General features: G+C 44.7%; 1 protein-coding gene across 5 annotated transcripts in view; it reads right to left on the bottom strand.

Moving 5' to 3' along the window:
* Positions 1-13542, bottom strand: part of Fat3 (FAT atypical cadherin 3) — a 596674-nt gene that overhangs the window by 116724 nt on the left and 466408 nt on the right. For all 5 annotated transcript variants that reach the window (XM_057767110.1, XM_057767108.1, XM_057767109.1 and 2 more), the window contains exon 5: positions 530-844. In XM_057767110.1, the coding sequence (XP_057623093.1) occupies positions 530-844 (315 nt within the window). The remainder of the gene's footprint in view (positions 1-529; positions 845-13542) is intronic.

Below are 13542 nucleotides of genomic sequence, written 5' to 3' on the forward strand. Positions count from 1 at the left end.
GTGCATGCATATGTGTTTATGCATGTGTGATGTACACGTGTGTGAGCATGGGCATGAGTGTTTACAGCATGTGAGAATACGTATGTACATGTGTGGGAATATGTGTGCAAATGTGTATGCATTTATATGACACATGCATGTGTGCACATATGTGTGAATGTATTTATGTTCGTGTTCCTGTGTGTGAGCATATGATGCCTGTGTGCGTGTGTATCACAGTTCTTCTGCTTTACTCTAGATACATACTGTCCTTTATCTACAGCACCTTGAGTATGATTTAGGGACCAAGATTTGTGGTTGGGAGTAGAGGCAGTGGAATTGGAGGTTTGCCGATAAGACCCATCAAAGGAAACTCATTATTTAGGATATCACCCAGCAAGGTAAGAGTTCTCGCCTGTAACTGGCTCCCAGAAAGCAGCCTTTCACAGCTGCTTCTGTGCTCTCCACATGAGAGATTTGCTGATCAAAGGAGCAGACATGGGTAAGAGGGCTCGCCCTACCCCACTGACGCTCTGGAACTGAATCTTACCGTCAGGATGTCATAGCTTCCTGCTGTGAATTGCTTTCTGGAGGAGACCATGCCAGTTTTGGGGTCAATAAAGAATTTTCCATCATCATTCCCATCTACAATACTGTAGGAGATTTCTGCATTGGGGCCTTCATCGCGGTCAAATGCAAAAGCCCTGTAAATGGGTTCTCCCCTCTTCTTGCGGTCGCGTTCTGGAAGCTTGATCTGGTAGACCTTCTCTGGGAACTGGGGCTTGTTGTCATTTTCGTCCAGAACCTGAACGACCACCCAGATCGCTGACTGTTTTGGAGAAGACCCGCCATCTGTCACTGTCACCTGAATTTGGAAAGGGAAAGATTAAGTGATCAGGAAATATGCATATTGTCATCTACTTTTCCCTGCCCATCCCACACATGTCCCATTTAAGCAGTGGGCCATCTCAGTTCTTCTGAGTACCATTATTTATATAGAATAGGCAAATTTCTCATAGTTAATGCATAAGAGAGTGAATGCTTCCAAACCGGCAACGAAAAGTCATTGCTGGAGGGACAGTGGCAAAGCGGAGAAGTTTGTAGTTGGTTTCTGCTGCGGAGTCACATGCCATGTACTAGTGACTTTTAGAGGCAGAATTATTTGAATGTGGAGCCTGGGGGAAGAGGCTAATCCACTCTCTGAGGTCTCCCAGATAAGCACTAATAACCTAGTCAGTTCACAAAGTCCCTCTTTGTGATGCTACCCCCTGGGATGGTCATTTCTACACAGGAATTCAGTAGGGGCATGGCAAAGGAGAAGGCCGTAGCAAGGGTTTATTGTTGAGTACAGCAGAGAAGAGTTGACTTTGCAAACTTCAGACTATATAAACTAGGTGAATATAAAATACACCTTCCCAACAGACACAAAACACATTATATAATCATCATTACACACTGACCCATGAGGGCTTCATCAAATCCACAGACAGAGCTTTTACCATCCAAGCTCTGCTCTTCTCTTTTTTCCCCCATCCTGCTGTGAGCTGAATTGTTTTCCCCTTGAAGCTCAGGTGCTGAAGCCCTGCTCCTACTTGGGCCTGTTATGCAAATGAGGTCTTCAAGGAAAGGGGTTAAAAGGTTGAATGAGATCATAAGGGAGAGTCCTGACCAAACTGGGTTCTTTATTGAAGATGATGTCTGATGTCACATTTCTCTCTGCCATGTAAGTGCACAGTAAGAAGGTACAAACCAAGAAGAGCCCTTCACCAGAAATAAAACCCTGCCAGAACGTGACCAGGGACATCCCAGTCTCCTTACTATTCCTTAGTGTTTGTCTCATTCTCAAATTCTGGTTCCCAGCATAGCAACATTAGCAGATGGGATTGGTCATGGATGGGATTAGTGTCCTTAAAAAAGAGGTTAAGAAAGCTTGCTCGTCCACTTCTGCCACCCTAAAACACATCCAGAAAGTTCCATGCATGAGGAAGGGTGCACAACACATGACTATTCACGGGTTCCGTGTTTGGTGATCAGTTTACAGAGGAAAACACCTTAGAGTGGAATTTTGTGAACAAAAGATGTGCCCCCTTAATGCTGCAGAGCCTGGGAAGTACACAGTCAAGGTTCCAGGAAAGTCTGCCTGTGAAGGCCTCCCTAGAGAAAGAGTGTTCTAGATGTGCCTCTGATGACAGACAGGTACAGACAAGCCCCACTGGACTTTTTAAAATAACAACACTAATTCTATTATGATCTAACCATACTTAATGGTCCTGCCTGCTGATACGGTTGTGCTGAGCATTAAGACTTTGAGAAGACAAGCATTCAGACTAGAGCAGGGAGAGCAGGGGGTCCAGCTTCCTGCTCTTACTTCTGGGGAAGGCTCCTCCTGGCTTGCAGATCCAGCTTCCTACCTTCTGCTCAGAGGTATCTGGTGTCTCTTCTTTATATTGTTATGGAGCAACAAGAAGAGCATGAAATAATTGGTTTGTGCTATAATGATTCATAATTTATAATTCACATAGCATATTTTAAGTAAACTTAACAGTTACTACAACATAACGGGAATAATCAGGGAGAATCAAAATTATTGGAAAACAGACTAAAATTTCTTTTTCAAATAGAATTGTAATGTAGTTTAGCTTCTCTTATGAGCCTCCTGGTAGGGTAGCCTTAATAGACTCAAGATAGATTTCTATCAGAGTTCTTGCTTTTGTTGAAAAAAAAGAATCAATGCAGTTTTCTTCCAGTGTTATGTTCTCTATTGGTTTTCTGAGCTTTGCGAAAGTACCATTGAGGCCAGATGTGTACCCAGGCTGGATGTGGGCTCCTGGGTCTGTGTGTCCTGAAAAGACAGGCTTTGTCCTGCCCAGTGCTCAGATTCTACTCCAGGAGAACTGTGTTGACCCAGACCGATTTCTTGGCTGCTCAGGGGCTCTGCCTCTTCCCTGCCCGAGCAGTTCGTTTCCAAGTCATCGCTCGCTGATTTCACCGTGCCTCAACCTCCTCTTCACTGACCGTCAGTATGTACCCTGCAGAGGGCTCTGAGGCCAGGTAGCTTGAGGAAAGAGACGCTGCTCACTGGAATAGCCCACCAATTAGCTAACTGCTCATGTACGGAGCGTGCAAACTTCCAAGTGCAGGCCCTTTCAGTGTGTGGAAGCATACCGGCTACACCGGCTCGGAAACATGCTCGCAGGTGCACCAAGCGGGGAGTGGGGGAGGGTCCATCGCCCTTGTGACATCCCCTCCCCACATGATCTCACCCCCCCACACAAATTCCACTGCTACCTCTTTACTGAAATTCTCTAGTGTGTATCTATTATCCCCATTTGCCAAAATACTGTAGCCAGTTACTAGAAATTCATATTAGACCGCTTGTATGTACCTTCAAAAAATCAGAAATAAACAATATGACTTCAAACTTCTTTTTTCTATATACATGTTCTCAGTGACCCTAGGATTTGGGGAGTATACTCAGAAACTCTCTTTGTCTAAACTCCACATCAAATCAAACGTGGTCCCTTGTGAGCTACTTCCAGGCCAAGTTCCGCTGCCACACTCTCCTAGGCTGGGTCTCCCTTGGTAGATAACTGCAGCCTCCTAATGTCTGAGGAGTCAGACTTTGCCTTTGTTGTGGAATGCCAGTTCTTTTTTACAGGGGTGACCATGCCGCTGACCTACGCGAAACACTGCAGAGCTCCCTAGAGGACAAGGACCTGGACTGTCCTCACAGACTGTCCTCACTGTTAACATCCCCATTCTGTTAACCTATCTTTGTCCAATGCTCCTGTCATTACACCTGACTTGGTTTAGGGAGCCATTCCTCTTCTTCAGACCTATGGGTGTGTCCTTTGACTGTCCCGGCACTATCACCAACCCATTGTATGCACAGAGCCAGAACACAGTTATCACTCTGCACCGCAAGTCTGTCCACAAGCTGGCCTGCACTCAGTCCTCCCAGCTGTGACCACCTTGGGGTCAAGGGCAGCTTATTGACAGCACCATGCTCTGGCCCCCAATTCAGATCAAAGTAACAACTAAATGTTGTCAAAACTAGGTTACACACATTCATCTTTACGACAACAAGTGGAAAGAACATTCTGACATGGAGGCATCTCGGAGACCAAACATTTTTTCCGCGTGCTTTGTGGTATGAACCATGGATGAACCGTGAACTCTGAAAGCACAGCCAGCTCAGGACCTAGGGAAATGCCTTTCTGCCAGTCTCCACATGGTGCTTCCCCTGTGGGTATTCGTCTGCAATCTGCTGAGATGACTGAGTCGTGTGTTCACCTCTTGACATACTGTGAGCTACTAGAGGCTGGGACTTAAGCCTCCTCTTCACTCTCCCAGAGCCTAGGGTTCTCTTAGTGCTTGCTGCAGTATGTTATCAGCCTCAGTTTCAAATTCTCATGACTGATTCTCTAAATGCCCTCCTCTGCATTGCTATATTCCTTCCTGGAGTGTGGGGCACCAATGAGTCACAGCCTTGGGCCTTATTACTCCAAGCTGCCTATTCTGATTTGGATGTAGAGTGTCACCACAAAGAGCCCATCCACTGAGGGTTTACGTCTCTAGATGGTGGCACTATATTAAGAGGTTCTGGAAGCCTTAGGCAGTTGGAGATTGCTGGTGGAAGTTGATCACGGTGGGTATGTTCTTGGGGGCTTTACCTTGTTTCTCACTCCTTTCCTCTCTTTGCTTCCTGTCTGCCATTGTGTGAGCATCTTCACCCACATGTTCCCACTGCTATGATCTGTCTGCTATGGTGTGAGCATCTTCACCCACATGTTCCCACTGCTATGATCTGTCTGCTATGGTGTGAGCATCTTCACCCACATGTTCCCACTGCCATGACCTGTCTGCCATGGTGTGAGAAACTTTATCTATATGTCCCCACTGCTATGACTTCTGTTTGTTTGCTTATTGTGTGTCACCATGGATTCAGAATTGGCACGGCCAAGAATTGTGGACTAGCATGTCTAAAACCATGATCCAGAATGAATTCTTTCTTTCTTAATCTGTATCTCTCGGGCATTTCATCATAGCAGCAACAAGTCTAACTACTACAGTGTCCTAGGCTCAGCCCACCTACTGGACTTTGCCAATATGGAAAGAGCAATTGCATTGGAGATCAAAGCAAAACCCACTGAGACAAATCCCCTACGGCTTCTCCTCTGTGTCGTTTCCCATGCCAGGCACCGCCATGCTCAGGCGTGATCCATGTGTAGGTGCCTTTGCTCTGCTGTGGCCTGACAAATAAACACTGCTATTCTAACCTAGGTTTTTTGATCTTCTCTGTAGATCAATAATCAGTAGCTCCAGCAATTAATCAGAAGCTTGAAAGATTCATTTCTTGTGGGCCTACAGCTAACTCCTAAGAAAAAGGACATAGAATAGTAAGTGCCGCTGAGAAGACAGTAATGTCAAGTTCATTTCATTTTTTCTTTGAGGTTCTTGTAGTCTGTGAGTGCCAAGCAGATGCAGAGGTAGAGACAGAGGCAGAATGCACCTGGGCCCACTGGATTCAGGCGACACAATGACAAAAGAAGCAAGTTTTCACAACTGGACTATAAAAGAACTTCAGAGGACCACAAAGAAGTGGAAGTTAAGAAATCTGGGGTGACACCAGCCAGGGAGAGGCTGGAGCTGCTTTCCTCAGACTTCCCTGATATGTATGTAGTTGTCATTCCCTGTCCCACAGAGCATGGAAGCCGAGACCCTGACGCTTGTTTAGTGCCTTGTCCAGTGATCACGAGAATATCTGAGAAGATATTTACTCTATCTGAGCTGGAGAATTCAAATTTGACATTCCTTCCTACTGTCAACTGATCATAACCAGCTATCCCAAGGCCAATATATTTAATATTTCAAACCCTTGTTTGAGGAGTCCATAGGAACCTGCATGTTCTACATCTGCCCTTGACACTGTTAACATGTTCTTACTTTTGGTTTTATTTTATGAGCTTATTTATTACAGTTCTTTACAAGATATTCGTTAAAATATGAGACCCAGAAAGCATGACTCTAATCTATTCTGCTCAAGGATATTTCCTGCCATGCAGAACAGTATTATGAAGGTCAGTTTTCATTGTCAGCTTGATCCAACCTAGAATCACCTAGGATGACAGCCTCGATAAGGAGCCATCTGGATCAGGTAGGGTTTTGGTCATGTCTTGAGTATTGTCTTGATTGTCAGTTGATGCAGGAAGACGCAACCCACTGTGGGCAGCACTATTCCCTAGACACAGGTTCTAAACAGTATCAGAGAAGAGCAAGCAAGTCAACAAGCTTGTGTGCATCATTTCTTTCTGCTCTTGGCTGTAGGCATGTTGTACTAAGTTCCTGCTACCGGAACTTCTTTGTTATGATGGACTATAAGCTGTAATTGTAAACTAAAATAAACCTTTTTTCAGAACATTTTATCACAGTGACATAAATGAAACTCAAATAAATGCCTAGAATATAGTATTTAATAAATTTGTGTGTAATAAATGAAAGTTATATATCCAGGGGGCTGGAAAGACAACTCAGCAGTTAAGAGCATTGGCTGTTCTTCCAGAGGTCCTGTTTTCAATTCCCAGCAAGCACATGGTGGTTCACAACCATCTATAATGAGATCTAGTGCCCTCTTCTGGCACACAAGTATACATAATAAATAAATCTAAAAAAAAAAAAAAAAGATCAGGCTTCAGGCAAGCCTTAAGACATTTTCTAAGTTAAAAAAGAAAAGAAGAAAGAAAGAAAGAGATATTCAGTACTCTTCATGCAGAAACTTGGGTTGAAACAAATTGGAAGATAAGCTGAGCAACCAGCATCCCAAGAGAGAACCAAACTTCCAACATCAATTTTTAACACACACACTTGCACGCATGCACACACATCCCCATGTCCTCTAAACTGTGAGTTTTCCAGGTTACATCTGCAGGAACCGTGGCTCAGAGGCTGTATAACTTGGGCAAGGCCACACAGCCAGTTAGTAGGAGAGTGATGGCCTGCTCTGTGCCTCACAGTTTGGTACCACAGCCTCCCTGTTCACCTCCCTGACAGTCACAGCCACCATGTTCACCTCCTGTGAGTCACCATGTTCACCTCCTGTCAGTCACAGCCACCATGTTCACCTCCTGTGAGTCACAGTCACCATGTTCACCTCCTGTGAGTCACAGTCACCATGTTCACCTCCTGTCAGTCACAGCCACCATGTTCACCTTCTGTCAGTCACAGCCACCATGTTCACCTCCTGTCAGTCACCATGTTCACCTCCTGTCAGTCACAGCCACCATGTTCACCTCCTGTCAGTCACAGCCACCATGTTCACCTCCTGTCAGTCACAGCCACCATGTTCACCTCCTCTGTCAGTCACAGCCACCATGTTCACCTCCTGTGAGTCACCATGTTCACCTCCTGTCAGTCACAGCCACCATGTTCACCTCCTGCCAGTCACAGCCACCATGTTCACCTCCTGCCAGTCACAGCCACCATGTTCACCTCCTGCCAGTCATAGCCACCATGTTCACCTCCTGCTAGTCACAGCCACCATGTTCACCCTAGAGTAGCATCTGATCACCATGTGTTTGGAAGTCCCTCCCCAGTGTCTTTGGGTCCACATCCAAACATCCAGTTGTACATCTAAAATCAAGCTATCTTTCTTTCTTGATAATTGGGAACATCTTTGGTTGTTTCCATTCTTTGGGCACTTTCCCTGTTCTCTGTTGCTTAAACCCTGACACTAGCCACAGGGCACAGTGTCTTTCAGTGTTCCAAGACTTGAGGCCCAAACGTTTTGGGCGGGAATGGATTTTCTTTAGCCCCCTTCAGAAAATGTGCTGTACCATTCTGAACACAGAAGTGAAGAGGTCTGACTTCAGAGATGAGGGAAGATATGCGGCCCCAGTTTTTCTCGATAGGAATCTCAGTTTATCAGGAGCTCCATTCTGTGTTGATGATGGTAGGCATTATGCTAAATTCGTGGGAAGTATGAATTGTGTATCCTTAAATCAGTCACAGAGAAAAAATGTGAGTACCATCTCCATGCGAGATGACAGAATGACACCAAGGCTTCTTCATCTGGTCTGTGGTTTCTACGCCTTCTCCCTGCCTTATGCTTCCTCTCATCAAAATGCTTGCCCATTGGCACGGCTCAGTCTCCTTTGTCTGCACATAGTCCAAATGCAGCCCTGTCTAGCCTCAGCTTTGCTATGTAGCAACAATAACAAGTATTGTGGCTTCTCCATCGCTGTGGTTGCTGTCCCTGGAGGCCACAGTAAACGTAGTAGTTTGCTGTTTACATCAAAGACGTGATGTGGTTTCATACCTCTGTGAGAGGGAGTTCAGCAGGCGGCTGTTTCTGTCTTGAATCTGCCACCTTCCAGGCTAAATCCCTCCCTCTTGTTCCAGCAATCTCTTACCTTGACAACACCCCTTCTCCTCTGCCAGCCCTTTGTTCGGGCCTCTTGATTGCTATGAGCTATTTTAGCACCTGCTATTGTTCTAGAGAAGACAATTCTTAAAGGCGGTTTACAACTTGGTACACCTTCTCATTATCTGCTCCTCGCCTAGATTGCAGGTTTTGGGCAAGGAGCAAAGGTAAGGATAAAGCCATTTGAATTAAGGGAGGGTGTCTAAACACATGCAGCAATTACACTCAGGGGAGCTGCAATACTGACCTTGGTAACTCCTGGACAACACGATGGACCGTTGCTCTAGAGTTTTCTGTCTGGGATTAGCCTTCTCCTCATACCTAAAGGCAGCATACAAGTATTGCCATGTTCTTTGAATATTATTTAGAAAGCCCATTGACAAATTACTGATGTACAAGCATGTTACCAGTCTCTTTGATGTCATCAAAATTTAAAAATTGCTTAGATGACAATGTTAGGGAAACAAAGAGGAAAAATGGTTCTAGGAGGGGGGAATACAAGGCAGGGAAGGCATGTCTGGAGGGGAATGTGCTCAACACACAATATTCAACTGTATTGAAAGGCCTTATGTAATGGTTCTTTTGTACAATGGATATAAACCATGAAAACTTTACAAAGAAAGAATCATAGGCTTGCAGCGATCACAGAGTGCAAAGGACACGCTGATTGGGTAGAATTTCAGATAAAACAGGTGTTAAAATAATCTTGATGAGAATAACTTTTTGTTTTTGAAAAGTTGTGTATGTGTGTGCATGTTTATGTGTATGTGAAGGCGCCTGGGTTTCATGGTGTGCACAAGCATACGAAGTTCAGAGGGAAGTCTTGGTGTGGTCCTGTCTTCCACCTTGGCACAGGTCCCTTTGTGAGGTCAGGCTAGCGGGCCTGTAAGTTTCGGGGATTCTCCTCTCTCCACCCCCTCTTGCAATTGGAGTGCTGGGATTAGAAACCTGATGCTATGTCAGGTTTCACATGGGTCAAGGGATCCAAACTCCGGTCTTCATGGTCACATAGCAAGTGCTTTACCCACAGAACCACCTCTCCAGTCCTCTCCCCAGCATATACTCGGTGGGTGAGCTGGGGGTGGTGTGACTTTTGTTATCTGTGTGTGCTTGAGAGTTTCCCTTCCTAGTTAACAACATGAAGATGATGGATAAAGGGACCCATGACCGACCATTTTCCTACCCCAAAGGCCTCATGTATACAGAAGAACTTTAAAAAACAACTCCCTTCATGTACATGCATGCCCCAGAAAGCCCACAGCGATTAGGAGTACTAGGGAGGAACAGGGTGTGTCAGCCCTCTCCTGGTTGAGCTTGCTCAGAGGAGACTGAGGTCCAGAAAGATGAGCTTCTTATTTCGACATCATTTCACCACAAATAACCTCAGTCTGCCTGAAATATTGGTACCAAGATTCCAAGCTGGTTTTCGAGATTCAGACAAGACATGAATTCATGAATTAATATGAATTTAGATAATCTCACATATGTGCATGGTGTATATGCACTCACACTCAAATATATGGGCATGTGAGTATATGTATATATATGCATATATATACATACATACATATATCTCAACATACTGAAATATATATACACACACATATATATGTGTGAATCTCGTTTAGTACTTTGAAGTTTTAATTTATATATTTCCAGAATGCTGAGTGCTTTAAAAAAAAAGTTACTGTTCTATAGTAGATAGTATATTTATTTTCCACTTTTTATCTTTAGGAAATTTTATAAATTTTAGATGCCTAATTTTCTGGAGATAATAGGTTGAAAGTTACTTTATCTTCTCTTTGAAGGTGGAAAAAAAGAGAAATGACCCTCTCAGAAAATACTTAGGAGTAGATCTAAGGGCTGGGATGGGCTGTAGACCTTTCTGCCTGTGAGCTCAGACTCCTGCATTTCTGGGAAGACAAGAACTTCCTGACACTGCTATAAAGAAAACTGCGAGCAAACAGCAAACGAAAGGATAGGTCTCAAAGGAGCAGCAACTCTTGAAGATAAACTTCAAAAGGTGAAATCATAGAGCTAAAATTAACTTCGGTGGTTCCCCGCATTCTTCATAGAAGAAAAGCCCTGGAAGGTAGCATTAGCGCATCTACCCCTAGGTTGTTTGCTTTTACAAGCAGTTTCTGTTATTTGACCTCTAGTTTGGTATTAAGAAATCAACTAAAAGCGTGCTGTTCTAGCCCCACACCACGCTGCCTATTGTTTCCCGTGTTAAAGACCACACTTTCTGTGAACTGTGGATGGAAGTGTCTCTGTTCTTTTCAACTTCACTCAACCAGATATTTCTGGAAAAGACTATATTAAAATGATGGAGACGGTTGACATTATAAGAGATCTTCTGAAAACAGCAATGAAAGGGCAGAAGGGGGAGAAAAAGAAGAAAAGACCGGATGAGGAAAGAGACAAGAAAGGAAGGAGCAAGAAGGGCAGGTGGGCCTGTTATGGACCTGTTGTGGAGAGGCGATGCAGACACATGGAGCAACTGTCTTCTACACAGGGGAGGATTTTACACAGAGACAGGAGAACCCACTTGTTACAACTCATGATTGTTTGTCCCTTGCAAACAAATGGGAAAGCAGCCGACAAGGTTTGCTTTAGGTTGCTTTCTGTAAACAAAGTTTGTCTTTCTGAGTGCTTACAGGGATGGACCCAGCCGCAGATGCTCTGCTGAAGATGCCGCCTGATCCCTGGAACCAAGATCCTTGGACTAGGACCACAAAGTCACCAAATTCATCTTCTGAACATTTATCTTTGACCCAGGAAACTCACAACATTGAGGGACTCAGGACAAACTCAGACCCTGGTCCCTACACAGGGCCCTTTTGAGTACCTAAGGAAGTTTATTTTCTCCCCCGCACCCCATCTACGTGGAGGAGTTATCTCCCAAGTTATTAAGCCACTAACCGGGATAGCGTGGTGCCAGCACAGGGCTAGTTCCCTTCTGTATTTGTTGGTGGACGGTACTTATGATTCTGGCATCTAAGACTACAATAACATCTTTTCCCCACCATGTTAGACCCATCAAATCCTAAACGACAGCTTTTTAAAGAAAGAGCCATGACCACTTTGGCAGCGCCTACTAAAATTGTAGGTTTCCCCAAGCCTCTTCATAACACTTTAGGAAACAAAGCCTTTTCCATCCTGACGGCCCCCCAAGCTTGGTAATTTTTCGCCCTCCGAGGGGTGCACACCAGCTACTAATCCCACCGCATTTCCATTTCCTTGCAGACTCGTCTGCTCATCATTTTCTATTCACAAAACTGGCTTGATTCTAATCTTCCCCATCATCAGGGACTAAACACCTCCACCAGTCTCCTTAGAAAGTGGGTGATTACACCCATTTGAGAACTCCCCCTTTTGCACAGATGGATCTGATCGGTGTGCTCACACGTGCGCTTTAAGAGTCTTGCCATGAACCGAGCTGTGACATCATGTTAGCTTCAGGACTAAATCCTCCTGCACTATTTCACAGCCCTCCTGACATCAAGGTCCTTACTGATATACTGCTCTATATTACTCTCCCTGTGAAACTGAATCCAGCAGGTTTGCACGCCAGTGGAAAATGCACATTAATAAATCGCCTTCCATTTCACTGCTCTGGACCTCACGCTTTCTGTTTCTTTTATCCCGGAAGATTTCTGTGCCCATGCTCTACTGATGGTGTTACTTGTACTTAAACACTAACGCTTCCACATATACACACACATATATTATGTCTTTCCGCAGCCAAGGCTTAATGCAAAATAAGGACTCTGCTCCAGTTACCGGCTCAGGAAACAGGGATTTTTCTCTTCCCACTCAGAAATTCAAGCTAGGTTTTCAGGGCAACTTAGCAGGTCATTTAACACCTGTCGACCTAAAAATATGGATTCTACACCCTCAGAGAAATCAGACCCATGTGTATAGAGGATAGTCCATATGGACCCAGGTAGAGATCGTAAACCGTGGCCAACAGGTTTGCTTTATTTACTCCAGGAAGCCTATTTTAAAAATTTCTGTGAACCATTTAAATTGTGCGAGATTTCCTATAAAAAGTGAACTGTTCGGTTCCTCCTGAAAAGCAAACCTTCTGGACCCAGCATCCCCCCCCCCCCCCGTGCCCACCGCACTGCCAGCACTGCAGGGGTGTGGCTGTCATTCATTGCTTCCCTAGAGAAGCTGTTCTTAGGGTGGAGACCTGTGTCTTGCTACCCAAGCTCTCAGCAAGGGGCTATAAAATAGAGACAGAGAGGCTGCTCACTTAAAAGCAAATGAAGAGCAACACATTTTTATTTTTTTTTTATTTTTTTTTGTAAATGGAGAGATTTCCCGTCAGCTTCATGCACAGACTCTTAGCCTGCTACACACTTTACTGATTTACAGTGCTTGAATGGATGCTGTAAGCCTGTGGACTGTAACTCCTGCTTCAAACCTCAGGAGGGGTTGTTTTTCATGGTTGCCACTGTTTTGATAGTACCTATACTTTAACACATGATAAAGATAAAACCTCAGCTTTTGGCAGAGTCTGTTCAGAACAACAGATTTACACATTCATTATTCCTTCCCTAGAGATATTGATTTCAGGGACTATATTTTTAAAAGAATTAAAAGATTTTTTTTTAAAACAAAAAATAAAACAACCTTATCCAGGCAATCATGTGTGCTAGAAATAGTCTTCTTCTGGGCACTCCTCATGTTCCCTCTCAGCACCTGATCAGTCACTAGTTACAAGTGCATCGTCTTCCTCCACACTGCACACAGCCATGTACCTTAGGTGACATCTCCTCCAGACTGCACACAGTCATGCACCTTAGGTGACATCTCCTCCACACTGCACGCAGCCATACACCTTAGGTGACATCTCCTCCACACTGCATGCAGCTGTGCACCTTAGGTGACATTTTCTCCAGCCTGAATGCAGCCATGCACCTTAGGTGACATCTCCCCCAGACTGCACACAGTCATGCACCTTAGGTGACATCTCCTCTACACTGCACGCAGCCATGCACCTTAGGTGACATCTCCTCCACACTGCATGCAGCCATGCACCTTAGGTGACATCTTCTCCACACTGCACACACCCATGCACCTTAGGTGACATCTCCTCCACACTGCACGCAGCCATGCACCTTAGGTGACATCTCCTC

The sequence above is a fragment of the Chionomys nivalis genome, chromosome 4 (genome assembly GCF_950005125.1).
Source record: "Chionomys nivalis chromosome 4, mChiNiv1.1, whole genome shotgun sequence".
In the NCBI taxonomy this organism is placed as follows: domain Eukaryota; kingdom Metazoa; phylum Chordata; class Mammalia; order Rodentia; family Cricetidae; genus Chionomys; species Chionomys nivalis.